Here is a 14,473-nt window from a genome sequence, read left to right as displayed (position 1 = left end):
ATTTATACCATACTTTTCCCCTCCATAATAAGGAGACTCTCTCCAAGCATTTCAAGAAGGAGGAGGAGGAGGAGGAAAAGGAGGAGGAAAAGGAGAAGGAGAAGACCTGGCTCTGGCTCATGAATGGGACCCTGAAGAAGGAGACAGAAGGCCTGATCCTTGCAGCCCAGGAGAAAGCCATCAGGACAAAGGCAATTCAGGCCAAGATCGAAAAATCAGCTGATGACCCAAAATGCAGACTGTGCAAGGAAGCTGACGAAACCATTGATCATATCCTCAGCTGCTGTAAGAAAATCGCACAGACAGACTACAAACAGAGGCACAACTATGTGGCCCAAATGATCCATTGGAACTTAGGCCTCAAGTACCACCTCCCAGCAGCAAAGAACTGGTGGGATCACAAACCTGCCAAGGTTGTGGAAAATGAGCACGCAAAGATACTGTGGGACTTCCGAATCCAGACTGATAAAGTTCTGGAACACAACACACCAGACATCACAGTTGTGGAAAAGAAAAAGGTTTGGATAATTGATGTCGCCATCCCAGGTGACAGTCGCATTGACGAAAAACAACAGGAAAAAACTCAGCCGCTCTCAGGACCTCAATATTGAACTTCAAAGACTCTGGCAGAAATCCAGTACAGGTAGGTCCCGGTGGTGATGGGCACACTGGGTGCCGTGCCAAGAGATCTCAGCCGGCATTGGAAACAATAGGCATTAACAAAATCACGATCTGACAACTGCAAAAGGCCACCCGACTGGGATCTGCGCACATCATCCGAAAATACATCACACAGTCCTAGACACTTGGGAAGTGTTCGACTTGGGATTTTGTGATACGAAATCCAGCATGTCTATCTTGTTTGCTGTGTCATAATAATAATAATAATAATTCAACGTGTGACCCAATACAAGAGCCAGCAGAGTGATCTTGTTTGCTGCGTACAAATCTTGTTGTGTATCTAATAATAATAAATAATATAATAATATTAATAATAATAATATGTTGGGAAATTGTGGTTATTGTGGCCATGGATCTTACCTGGGAAGGTGAGAAAAAGCCATTTGAAGCAGAAGCTGCAGTTTCCCAGTTAGCCACCAGAGGGCATTAGGAACTCACACATCAAGGCTTCAGTCCATTGCTGGAGATTGAGATGTTCGATTGATTGATTGATTGATTGATTGATTGATTTTATATCCACTCCTTTCCATTTTAATTCATAATTAATCACAGGTATAAGACTGTATAATTAATTCAGTATTGACACCCCTTTAGCACAGTGCGATGTAGTCCTGGGAGTTGTAGTTTGACAAGATTTTTTGCTTTTTCTAGCTACAGCAATGACATTATTAAATTGCAGAATGAATGCAATTTGACCCCAGTTTCAAATGCTACTGGAATCCTAGAAATTTGTAGTTTTCACTCTTTGGCACAGATCGAGACCTTATAAAACTACAAATCTCGTGCAAATCAATATTGCAATTGGTGGTAAAAGTCAAACTGTACAAAGGCTACAACGGAGATAGATTAAAACACTATGTATGGTTTTTGTTTCTGGGTTATCAATGTCATTTCCTAATTGGTTCTTTCATAAAAACATGGGGTAACTTTATGAAACGGCCAAAACCTTATTTTCAGGACATCTCGCTCTGAATATTTTGCAATGAATATTTCATCATAGAGTCTCAACCAATTCAACCAATGCCACAAAAATGAAGTTTCTGGAGTAGAAACAACCGCTTTCAAAGTCAGGACCGCACAAATAACAGGAAATAAGACTTTCAAACCAGGAACAGAAAAATTTTCAAATTGTGTTACATAATGTAACATTCTAATACAGTATTGAGTTTGCCAAGTAGAGTGAGATATAAATATAAAGCAGCGGGCAGCAATAATAATAATAATAATATGATAACAGTAATATAAGTTCAGTTGCTGATATAGGGGTTTGCCAAGCAGAGTGGGATATAAATCTAAAGCAGCAGCAATAACAACAACACAACAACAACAGCAACAACAACAACAACAACGGTAATAATAATATATATTATTATATTGTGGTTTGCCAAGCAGAGTGGGATAGAAATCTAAAGCAGCAATAATAATAATAATATAGTATATTATTATAATATTGGGGGTTTGCCAAGCAGAGTGGGACATAAATCTAAAGCAGCAATAATAACAATAATAATAATAATAATAATAGTATATTATTATAATATTGGGGTTTGCCGAGTAGAGTGGGACATAAATCTAAAGCAGGCAGCAGCAGCAACAACAATATTAATTATAATTATAATTGTAGTATATTATTATAATTATTGGGGTTTGCCAAGTAGAGTGGGATATAAATCTAAAGCAGCAATAATAATAATATATTATTATTATAATATCGCGGTTTACCAAGTAGAGTAGGATATAAAATCTGAAGCAGCAATAATAATAATAATAATAGTATATTATTATAATATCAGGGTTTGCTGAGTAGAGTGGGATATAAATCTAAAGCAGCAGCAGCAACAAAAACAATAATAATTATAATTATAGTATATTATTATAATATTGGGGTTTGCTGAATAGAGTGGGATATAAATCTAAAGCATCAATAATAATAATAATAATAATAATAATAATATATTGGGGTTTGCTGAGTAGAGTGGGGTATAAATCTAAAAGCAGCAGCAGCAGCAGCTGCAACAACAACAATTTATTATTATTATTATTATTATATTGGGGTTTGCCAAGTGGAGTGGGATATAAATCTAAAGCAGCAGCAGCAATAATAATAATAATAATAATATAATAATAATGAATTAATAATAATAATAATAATATTATTATTATTATTATTATTAATATTGGGGTTTTGCCAAGTGGAGTGGGATATAAATCTAAAGCAGCAGCAGCAATAATAATAATAATAATAATAATAATAATAATAATAATAATAATAATAATTTTTTATTATTATTATTATTATTATATTGGGGTTTGCCAAGTAGAGTGGGATATAAATCTAAAGCAGCTGCATCAACAGCAGCAATAATAATAATAATAATTATTATTATTATTATTATTATTATTATTATTATTATATTGGGCTTTGCCAAGTGGAGTGGGATATAAATCTAAAGCAGCAGCAGCAATAATAATAATAATAATAATAATAATAATAATAATAATAATATTATTATTATTATTATTATTATTATTATTATTATTATATTGGGGTTTGCCAAGTAGAGTGGGATATAAATCTAAAGCAGCTGCATCAACAGCAGCAATAATAATAATAATAATAATAATAATTATTATTATTATTATTATTATTATTATATTGGGCTTTGCCAAGTGGAGTGGGATATAAATCTAAAGCAGCAGCAGCAATCATAATAATAATAATATATTATTATTATTATTATTATTATTATTATTATTATTATTATTATTATGGGCTTTGCCAAGTAGAGTGGGATATAAATCTAAAGCAGCTGCATCAACAGCAGCAATAATAATAATAATTATTATTATTATTATTATTATATTGGGCTTTGCCAAGTGGAGTGGGATATAAATCTAAAGCAGCAGCAGCAATAATGATAATAATAATATATTATTATTATTATTATTATTATTATTATTATTATTATTATTATTATTATTATTTTGGGCTTTGCCAAGTAGAGTGGGATATAAATCTAAAGCAGCTGCATCAACAGCAGCAATAATAATAATAATAATAATTATTATTATTATTATATTGGGCTTTGCCAAGTGGAGTGGGATATAAATCTAAAGCAGCAGCAGCAATAATGATAATAATAATAATAATAATAATATATTATTATTATTATTATTATTATTATTATTATATTGGGCTTTGCCAAGTGGAGTGGGATATAAATCTAAAGCAGCAGCAGCAATAATATATTATTATTATTATTATTATTATTATTATTATTATTATTATTATTATTTTGGGCTTTGCCAAGTGGAGTGGGATATAAATCTAAAGCAGCTGCATCAACAGCAGCAATAATAATAATAATAATAATAATAATAATAATAATTGTATATTATTATAATATTGGGGTTTGCCAAGCAGAGTATAAATCCAAAGCAGCCGCAGCCACAGGATTATCATTCTATAGGGTCAATAGCTATTAAAAGCATGCAGAGAAATCCCATACTTAGGGCACATTATTATTATTATTATTATTATTATTATTATTATTATTATTATTATTATTATTATTATATTGGGGTTTGCCAAGTAGAGTGGGATATAAATCTAAAGCAGCTGCATCAACAGCAGCAATAATAATAGCCAGCTCAATATGGGAAGCCAGGGCATATTTTGCAACATCTGCCTCGAGGTTTTACTTCCCTTTGGCTGCAGGGCGAGGCGGGGGCGTGGCTTGGGGGCCTGGGGGCGGGGCTTGGGGCGTGGCCCTTCCCGCGCAGCCTAAGTGACCCCCCGCCGGGGAGCCGGAGCTCATTCCTGGAGGAGAAGAAGGAAGGAAAGAAGGAAGGAAAGAAGGAAGGAAGGAAGGAAGGAAGGAAGGAAGAGCCGGCAGGATGCGGGCGAGGAAGAGGGGCCGAGGCGGGGCAGGGGCGCTCCTGGCCGGTGAGGAGGGGCTCGACCGGGGGGAGGACTCTGAAAAGACTATGGAGCGGCCAACTTGGGCTCCTCAGGTGTTTTGGACTTCAACTCCCAGAATCCCTCACAGCCTCAGGCCCGCTTAAGCGGCTGAGGGGGGAAAGGAAGGGGCCTGAGGCTGTGAGGAATTCTGGGAGTTGAAGTCCAAAACACCTGAGGAGCCAGAGTTGGCCCATGCTTGTGTTAGAAGGACTTTCCTGAAGGGACTCCTAAGAGGTCTCTGAGGAACCTCTTGAGAAGCTCCTGAGAGGAACTCCTAGGAAGGCTATGGAAGGGGAGACTGGAAAGACTCCTGGGGTCTCCTTGGAGGCTTTTGAACAGGCTTCTGGGAGGAAGCCCAAGGAAGTTCTTGGGCAAGAAATGGAATAGCTCCTGAGGACTCTTGGAGAGATCCTGAAGGAGCTCTTAAAGAGGTTCTGAAGAAGCTCCTGAGGGTCTCCTATGGGAGGAGACTACTTAAAAAGCTCCTGAGAGGAACTCATAGGAAAACTATGGAAGGGGAGACTGGAAAGACTCCTTAGAAGGTCATTGAGGGAGCTCCTGGGGTCTCCTTGGAGGCTTTTGAACAGGCTTCTGAGAGGAAGGCCAAGGAAGTTCTTGGGCAAGAAATTGAATAGCTCCTGAGGGCTCTTGAAGAGGTTCTGAAGAAGCTACTGTGGGTCTCCTGGAAAGGCTCTTGAAGGGGGTTCCTCAAAAGGCTCCTGAGAGGAAATCCTTGGGAGGTTATGGAAGGGGAGACTGGAAAGACCCCTTAGAGAGGCAATGAGGGAGCTGCTGAGGAGCTGCTCAAAAGCCTACTGTTAGAATCCCTAGGAAGACTATGGAAGGAGAGACTGGAAAGACTCCTTAGAACGTCATTGAGGGAGCTCCTGGGGTCTTCTTGGAAGCTTTTGAACAGGCTTCTGAGAGGAAGCCCAAGGAAGTTCTTGGGCAAGAAATTGAATAGCTCCTGAGGACTCTTGGAGAGATCCTGAAGGAGCTCTTAAAGAGGTTCTGAAGAAGCTCCTGAGGGTCTCCTATGGGAGGAGACTACTTAAAAAGCTCCTGAGAGGAACTCATAGGAAAACTATGGAAGGAGAGACTGGAAAGACTCCTTAGAAGGTCATTGAGGGAGCTCCTGGGGTCTCCTTGGAGGCTTTTGAACAGGCTTCTGAGAGGAAGCCCAAGGAAGTTCTTGGGCAAGAAATTGAATAGCTCCTGAGGACTCTTGGAGAGATCCTGAAGGAGCTCTTAAAGAGGTTCTGAAGAAGCTCCTGAGGGTCTCCTATGGGAGGAGACTACTTAAAAAGCTCCTGAGAGGAACTCATAGGAAAACTATGGAAGGAGAGACTGGAAAGACTCCTTAGAAGGTCATTGAGGGAGCTCCTGGGGTCTCCTTGGAGGCTTTTGAAAAGGCTTCTGAGAGGAAGGCCAAGGAAGTTCTTGGGCAAGAAATTGAATAGCTCCTGAGGGCTCTTGGAGAGGTTCTGAAGAAGCTACTGTGGGTCTCCTGGAAAGGCTCTTGAAGGGGGTTCCTCAAAAGGCTCCTGAGAGGAAATCCTTGGGAGGTTATGGAAGGGGAGACTGGAAAGACCCCTTAGAGAGGCAATGAGGGAGCTGCTGAGGAGCTGCTCAAAAGCCTACTGTTAGAATCCCTAGGAAGGCTATGGAAGGAGAGACTGGAAAGACTCCTTAGAAGGTCATTGAGGGAGCTCCTGGGGTCTCCTTGGAGGCTTTTGAAAAGGCTTCTGAGAGGAAGGCCAAGGAAGTTCTTGGGCAAGAAATTGAATAGCTCCTGAGGACTCTTGGAGAGATCCTGAAGGAGCTCTTAAAGAGGTTCTGAAGAAGCTCCTGAGGGTCTCCTATGGGAGGAGACTACTTAAAAAGCTCCTGAGAGGAACTCATAGGAAAACTATGGAAGGAGAGACTGGAAAGACTCCTTAGAAGGTCATTGAGGGAGCTCCTGGGGTCTCCTTGGAGGCTTTTGAAAAGGCTTCTGAGAGGAAGGCCAAGGAAGTTCTTGGGCAAGAAATTGAATAGCTCCTGAGGGCTCTTGGAGAGGTTCTGAAGAAGCTACTGTGGGTCTCCTGGAAAGGCTCTTGAAGGGGGTTCCTCAAAAGGCTCCTGAGAGGAAATCCTTGGGAGGTTATGGAAGGGGAGACTGGAAAGACCCCTTAGAGAGGCAATGAGGGAGCTGCTGAGGAGCTGCTCAAAAGCCTACTGTTAGAATCCCTAGGAAGGCTATGGAAGGAGAGACTGGAAAGACTCCTTAGAAGGTCATTGAGGGAGCTCCTGGGGTCTCCTTGGAGGCTTTTGAAAAGGCTTCTGGGAGGAAGCCCAAGGAAGTTCTTGGGCAAGAAATTGAATAGCTCCTGAGGGCTCTGGGAGAGATCCTGAAGGAGCTCTTAAAGAGGTTCTGAAGAAGCTCCTGAGGGTCTCCTATGGGAGGAGACTACTTAAAAAGCTCCTGAGAGGAACTCATAGGAAAACTATGGAAGGAGAGACTGGAAAGACTCCTTAGAAGGTCATTGAGGGAGCTCCTGGGGTCTCCTTGGAGGCTTTTGAAAAGGCTTCTGAGAGGAAGCCCCATGAGATTCTTGGGCAAGAAATTGAATAGCTCCTGAGGGCTCTTGGAGAGGTTCTGAAGAAGCTACTGTGCGTCTCCTGGAAAGGCTCTTGAAGGGGGTTCCTCAAAAGGCTCCTGAGAGGAAATCCTTGGGAGGTTATGGAAGGGGAGACTGGAAAGACCCCTTAGAGGGGCAATGAGGGAGTTGCTGAGGAGCTGCTCAAAAGCCTACTATTAGAACCCCTAGGAAGGTTATGGAAGGAGGCTCTGAGGAAGCTACTGAAAGGAACTCCTAGGAAGACTATGGAAGGAGAGACTGGAAAGACTCCTAGAAGGGGCATTGAGGGAGCTCCTGGGGGTCTCCTTGGAGGCTTTTGAACAGGCTTCTGAGAGGAAGCCCCAGAAGGTTCTTGGGCAAGAAATTGAATAGCTCCTGAGGGCTCTTGGAGAGGTTCTGAAGAAGCTACTGTGGGTCTCCTGGAAAGGCTCTTGAAGGGGGTTCCTTAAAAGGCTCCTGAGAGGAAATCCTTGGGAGGTTATGGAAGGGGAGACTGGAAAGACCCCTTAGAGAGGCAATGAGGGAGCTGCTGAGGAGCTGCTCAAAAGCCTACTGTTAGAATCCCTAGGAAGGCTATGGAAGGAGGATCTCAGGAAGCTACTGAGAGGTCCTGAAGGAGCTCTTAAAGGGGTTCTGAAGAAGCTACTGAGGAGCAACTGGAAAGGCTCTTGATGGAGACTACTTAAAAAGTTCCTGAGAGGAACTCATAGGAAGGCTATGGAAAGGGAGACTGGAAAGACTCCTGGAAGGGACATTGAGGAAGCTGCTGAGGGTCTCCTTGGAGATCTATTGAAGGAGGCTTTCAAAAGGCCCCTGAGTGGAAGCCCTAGGAAGGTAATGGAAAGTGGGTTTCTGGAGGGACTGCTGGGCAAGTTACAGATTAAGTTCTTGGGCAAGCAATTGAATAACTCATGAATGGGCTTTTAGAGAGGTTCTGAAGAAGCTATTGAGGGGCTCCTGGAAAGGCTCTTGAAGGGACTCCTTAAAAGGCTCCTGAGAGGAACCCCTAGGAAGACTATGGAAGGGACTACCGGGAAGTACAGAAAGGAAGTACAGAATGCTTGGTAGCATTCAGGGAGCTACCAAGGGGCTCCTGGAAGAGCAATGGAAGAAAGCTGCTCAAAAGCCTACTACTGGAATCCCTAGGAAGGCTAGGGAAGGGGAGACTGGAAAGACTCCCCAAAGGGGCATTGAGGGAGCTCCTGGGGATCTCCTTGGAGGCTTTTGAAAAGGCTTCTGAGAGGAAGCCCCATGAGATTTTTGGGCAAGAAATTGAATAGCTCCTGAGGGCTCTGGGAGAGGTCCTGAAGGAGCTCTTAAGGAGGTTCTGAAGAAACTACTGAGGGTCTCCTGGAAAGGCTCTTGAAGGAGGCTACTTAAAAGGCTCCTGAGAGGGACCCCTATGAAGATTATGGAAGGGGAGACTGGAAAGACTCCTGAAAGGAGTGTTGAGGGAGCTCCTGAGGGGCTGCTCAAAACTTACTATTGGAATCCCTAGGAAGGCTATGGAAGAGGGCTCTGAAGAAGCTACTGAGAAGGACCTCTAGGAAGGCAATGGAAAAGGGGCTTCTGGAAGACCTGCTGAACAAGTTACTGAATAAGTTCTTGGGCAAGCACTTGAATAGGTCCTGAGGGTTCTTGGAGAGGTCCTGAAGGACTCTTAAAGGGGTTCTGAAGAAGCTACTGAGGGGCTCCTGGAAAGGCTCTCGGCAGTGGGGTACTGAAAAGGCTCTTGAGAGGAACTCCTAGGGAGGCTTTTGAAAGGGCTACTGGAAAGTCTCTTGATTGGATGACTCCGCAAAAGGCTTCTGAGGGGCTCCTGGAAGAGCAATGGAAGGGAGCTGCTCAAAAGCCTATTGACTGGAACTCCTTGGAAGGCTGTGAAAGGGGCAACTGAAGGGGCCTCTTAAAGAAACTACTGAGGGGCTCCTGGAAGAACTTTTGAAGAGGACTATTGAGAAGGAATCCCTAAAAAGTCTCTGAAAAGTGACTACTACTGAAGGGACTGCTAAACAGGTTACTGAAGGGGCTCTTGGGAAAGCCATGGAAAAGGCTACTAGTGGGCTCTTAAAGAGGTTCTAAAGAAGCTAATGAGGGGCTTCTGATAGTTCTCTTAAAGAGGACTATTGAAAAGGCTACTGAGAGGAACCCCTATGAAGGCTGTGTAAGGGGTGACTTGAAAAGGGCTACCCAAGGGAGCTGCTGCAAAGCTACTGGAGAAGCTATTGAACGAGGCTACTGAGAAAGCTTAAGTGGGCAGCAAATGGCTGGCTGGACTTCCTTTATATTTCCCTCTATAATTTACCATGGGGCTCAATGATCTGTATTTTGCAGTGGTTGGATTCTCCCACTCTCTGAAAAGCTAAATGAGGACATTCAAAGACTTGGAAGAGATATTTTGGAGACCCAAAGGTGGCTTCAAGATTGTGGCTGCATTTGCTAGGGTTCCTGGTTTTTTGTTTTTGTTTTTTGTATTTTGAGTTAATGTTTTCCTTTCTCTTTTTCTCCCTACAGTGTTAGTCTTGAGTTTGTGCTTCTTGCTGACGGGAGGCCAAACTGTGACAACAACCACTATCTCAGTGTACCCACCTAATCCGATTGAAGGAGGAAATGTCAGCCTCATCCCCAAAGTTGTTCCTGCAAAAACTAATAGCTGCCGTTGGTTCCGAGGGGCAGAGGCTACAGCAAACACCATCTTTATCTACTACTTCTATCCATCTCCTACACCAACACCAGGAACTAACTACACTGGGCGAGAGACTATGGACTCCACATGCTCCCTTCACATCACAAATTTAGCAGGAAACTACTCTGGAACCTATATGTTCTCATTGGAGATTATTGGCGGAATTATCGAAGGGAAAGTCGAACTCCTCGTCTCAGGTACATTTCAGGTGTTCTTCATGTGCCCTGCCTTTCTTTCTGCACTAAGACTGCTTCTAAACTGTTTTACAATCCAGATTATCAAAGCAGATGATCCACATTATCTGCTTTGAACTGGATTATATGAGTCTACACTGCCATATAATCCAGTTCAACGAAGATAATCTGGACTTTGTATGGCAGTGTAGAAGGGACCTAAGAGCAGCCTTTTCCAGTGAATGAGGAGGTGGAGAGCTCAGAGAGTTTCACTTTTCGCATTTTGCTGTGGTTGTCCTTTGGCTATTAGATGTGGCTATAAAATAGTCCTTTTTAGGTCTATTTAGTTGCCAATGCTGACACTCTGTCCACAGTAGTCCTTTTCTCAGGAGGGACAGAGAAAGATGGACAGATTAGGTTAATCTGCAATGAAAGCTAAGGTCTTTTGAGACTCTTAAGGTGTGGCTCAATCCTGAAATGGTGCCGGAGTTCTGGGGCATCAATATATTTGATGCGGACTGGCACAAATTGATCAGATTGGTGCAAAAAAGAAAGCACTTTTTAGTACCATAAACACAAACTAGCATCTAATTTATTATTTATTTATTTATTTACAGCATTTATATTCCACCCTTCTTTCTCACCCCGAAGGGGACTCAGGGCAGATCACATTACACATATAGGCAAACATGCAATGCCTTTTAACATAGAACAAAGACAAGACAAACATAGGCTCCGAGCGGGCCTCGAACTCATGACCTCCTGGTCAGAGTGATTCATTGCAGCTGGTTGCAGCTGGCTTGCCCTCCAGCCTGCGCCACAGCCAGGCCCCTAATTGAAGGTCAGGCTGTGGCTTGAATTCTGGCTCTTTGTTTTTGTCCGGATTCACCATCAAACCAGATTAGTTTGCTGGGTGTTTCAATCAGAGCCCATGGCCCGATGTTGGCTTACAAAGCCCAGCTTGTTGAAGTCATGCTTACCATTTTGCTTGAGCCACGCTATATTTCCCAGCTGCCCTTTTCCACAAGGAGCTGAGAGCTGAGGTGCAAATGTAATCCAAATGAGGCACCTCATTTTGGCACGTAATGAGTGGTCTCTGCTCCATCTGTGGAAGTTAATGTAAAACAAGAACAGGTTTAGGAAATACCCATTGATGGGCATCTTGCGGCTCTAGTCATGGGCAGCAAAGAGGCCAAGCTGCATGGTATTATTTTGAAACCAGAATCCCCAAATTATCTGGATCCAAGATACAAAATATAAAGTTTCAGATGTGAATAAGACTTGGCCTAAAGCCTGAGTCCGATATCCCAAGTCAGTAATCAGGAATCAGAGTCCTGAGTTGCATGGCATGCAACTCTTCCTGCAAACTGAGCCGTTAAAGGGTTGCCCATGACTATTGCTCACATGGCCCAAGTGCAAGATGGAGACAGGATGCCTTGCTACTAAAGTTGTGTAGCTTGTGCTGCGAGGATTTCTGAAGTTGGCTAAAAGTGTTGTTGTGTGGCGCATGGGGACAAGGCCCGATAGTGATTCATTGGCTGTGGGCAATGTTGATGCCGGTGATAGGAGATCTGGCTCTCTCGCCCAAGCGCCTTGGCATTTACAAACCTTGCATTTAAAAGTGAATGGGTTCAAGATATAATTTGCCTGGATCGCATTCCACGTTAATCTGGCGAACAAAGGATGCCTTTGGGAGGTTCTCCTTTGACACCAAAATGTAGATTTTGCCCTGACTAGGTTTGTGTTTGAACTACAAGAAGATTGCAATGAATGATTTTTGATTTTGCATTTTTGTACTGTTGCTTGCATGGTTTCATTTGCAGAGATATAATTTGTGTGCCGCATTTGTTTACTGTTTTGTATTCTTCTGTGCTATTCCGGTTGTTTCTGGATCTGTTCTCTCTATTCAGCAGAGACTGTTAATGTGTAATTGATATGGTCTGCATCTCAAGTTTTAAAAATCTGTGTCAGACCATGACTCTGGAGATCAATGTTCGAATTCCTGCTAAATGATCATGAACACGTCACCCAAAATGCAGATACAGCAGAGTCTCACTTATCCAAGATAAACGGGCCGGCAGAAGCTTGGATAAGCCAGGCTGTGGCGCAGCTGGCTAGTAACCAGCTGCAATAAATCACTACTGACCGAGAGGTCATGAGTTCGAAGCCCGGGTCGGGTTAAGCCCCCGACTATTAAATAGCCCAGCTTGCTGTTGACCTATGCAGCCCCGAAAGACAGTTACATCTGTCAAGTAGGGAAATTTAGGTACGCTTTATGCGGGAGGCTAATTTAACTAATTTACAACATCATAAAACTGCCAGCAAAACACGAGGAAAGGAATGAGGAAGTACAGCCACTAGTGGACGGTGCAGCAACAGCTCCCCCTGTGGCCGGAATCGTGAAGCTGGAAAAAAAATGTTAAATGCCTCTGTGTCTGTCTATATATGTTGTTTGTCTGTTGGCATTGAATGTTTGCCATATATGTGTTCATTGTAATCCGCCCTGAGTCCCCTTTGGGGTGAGAAAGAAGGGCGGAATATAAATACTGTAAATAAATAAATAAATAATAAAATACCTTGGATAATAAGGAGGGATTAAGGAAAAGCCTATTAAACATCAAATTAGGTTATGATTTTACAAATTAAGCACGAAAACATCATGTTAGACAACAAATTTGACAGAAAAAGCAGTTCAATACGCAGTATGTTATGTTGTAATTACTGTATTTACGAATTTAGCAGCAAAATATCACGATATATTGAAAACATTGACTACAAAAATGGCTTGGATAAGCGAGACTCTACTGTAATGGATTTGTGGTATCAGCTTCCAAGTAGTTTCTACATGGATCAAATGTGTGAACTCAGTTTGATTTTTTTGTGGTTTGAATGTTTGACCTCTCATCACTGAATCATATTTGCCAAGATGAGCTACAGGAATGTGAGCAATGATTGAAATTCCCTTTTGTGCAAAACTTTACTTATCTTGTGATTGTTATTAAGGGACGGTCAAATGTGTGCGAAAAACATATTCTTTTTGGAGACATCCTCAAAATTACTGCATTGTTTTGTGTGTCAATGGCTTCCAAATCAACAAGGTTTGAATCCACTATTGGGACTCTAGTATGGTCCAAGAACGTGAATCCAGTTCTTGAATCCAAGTTCTTGAATCCAAGTGAATCCAAGTTCTTGAATCCAAGTTCTTGAATCCAAGTGAATCCAAGTTCTTGAATCCAAGTGAATCCAAGTTCTTGAATCCAAGTGAATCCAAGTTCTTGAATCCAAGTGAATCCAAGTTCTTGAATCCAAGTGAATCCAAGTTCTTGAATCCAAGTGAATCCAAGTTCTTGAATCCAAGTTCTTGAATCCAAGTGAATCCAAGTTCTTGAATCCAAGTGAATCCAAGTTCTTGAATCCAAGTGAATCCAAGTTCTTGAATCCAAGTGAATCCAAGTTCTTGAATCCAAGTGAATCCAAGTTCTTGAATCCAAGTGAATCCAAGTTCTTGAATCCAAGTTCTTGAATCCAAGTGAATCCAAGTTCGTGAATCCAAGTCCTTGAATCCAAGTGAACCCAAGTCTTTGAATCCAAGTGAACCCAAGTCCTTGAATCCAAGTGAACCCAAGTCCTTGAATCCAAGTGAACCCAAGTCCTTGAATCCAAGTGAACCCAAGTCCTTGAATCCAAGTGAACCCAAGTCCTTGAATCCAAGTGAACCCAAGTCCTTGAATCCAAGTGAACCCAAGTCCTTGAATCCAAGTGAATCCAAGTCCTTGAATCCAAGTGAATCCAAGTCCTTGAATCCAAGTGAATCCAAGTCCTTGAATCCAAGTGAATCCAAGTCCTTGAATCCAAGTGAATCCAAGTTCGTGAATCCAAGTTCTTGAATCCAAGTGAATCCAAGTTCTTGCATCCAAGTGAATCCAAGTTCTTGCATCCAAGTGAATCCAAGTTCTTGCATCCAAGTCCTTGAATCCAAGTGAATCCAAGTCCTTGAATCCAAGTGAATCCAAGTCCTTGAATCCAAGTGAATCCAAGTCCTTGAATCCAAGTGAATCCAAGTCCTTGAATCCAAGTGAATCCAAGTTCTTGAATCCAAGTGAATCCAAGAACCCTTTTAACAAACATGCGAAATTTCAGAACGGATTCACTGCTTCCCTGAAACGGCAGCTGCCTCCGAATCATAGGCAGCATTTCTAATTTACTTGCTGGCTTTCCACGCCGTGGTTGTCTCCCTTGTTGTGGTCATTCAGCTCCAGATTTCCTGCATTTCCTTGCTGACTAGCAACAGGCCTTTCCTGCAAAATAATTCCTTTCTGATTTGGTTATATATCTTAAGGCTCCATCTAAG

General features: G+C 42.1%; 1 protein-coding gene across 4 annotated transcripts in view; it reads left to right on the top strand.

Moving 5' to 3' along the window:
• Positions 1-4,441: 4,441 nt before the first annotated feature.
• LOC103282503 (carcinoembryonic antigen-related cell adhesion molecule 5) overlaps positions 4,442-14,473 on the top strand; it is a 92,328-nt gene continuing 82,296 nt past the window's right edge. For 2 of the 4 annotated variants that reach the window (XM_062962155.1, XM_062962156.1), the window contains exons 1-2: positions 4,442-4,627; positions 9,778-10,146. In XM_062962155.1, coding sequence (XP_062818225.1) covers positions 4,579-4,627; positions 9,778-10,146 — 418 coding nt within the window. In that variant the 5' untranslated portion in view covers positions 4,442-4,578. The remainder of the gene's footprint in view (positions 4,628-9,777; positions 10,147-14,473) is intronic. The other 2 variants (XM_062962154.1, XM_062962158.1) reach the window with 2 other exon arrangements.

The sequence above is a fragment of the Anolis carolinensis genome, unplaced genomic scaffold (assembly GCF_035594765.1).
Source record: "Anolis carolinensis isolate JA03-04 unplaced genomic scaffold, rAnoCar3.1.pri scaffold_10, whole genome shotgun sequence".
Lineage (NCBI taxonomy): Eukaryota > Metazoa > Chordata > Lepidosauria > Squamata > Dactyloidae > Anolis > Anolis carolinensis.
This window is presented reverse-complemented; position numbering and strand designations above follow the sequence as displayed.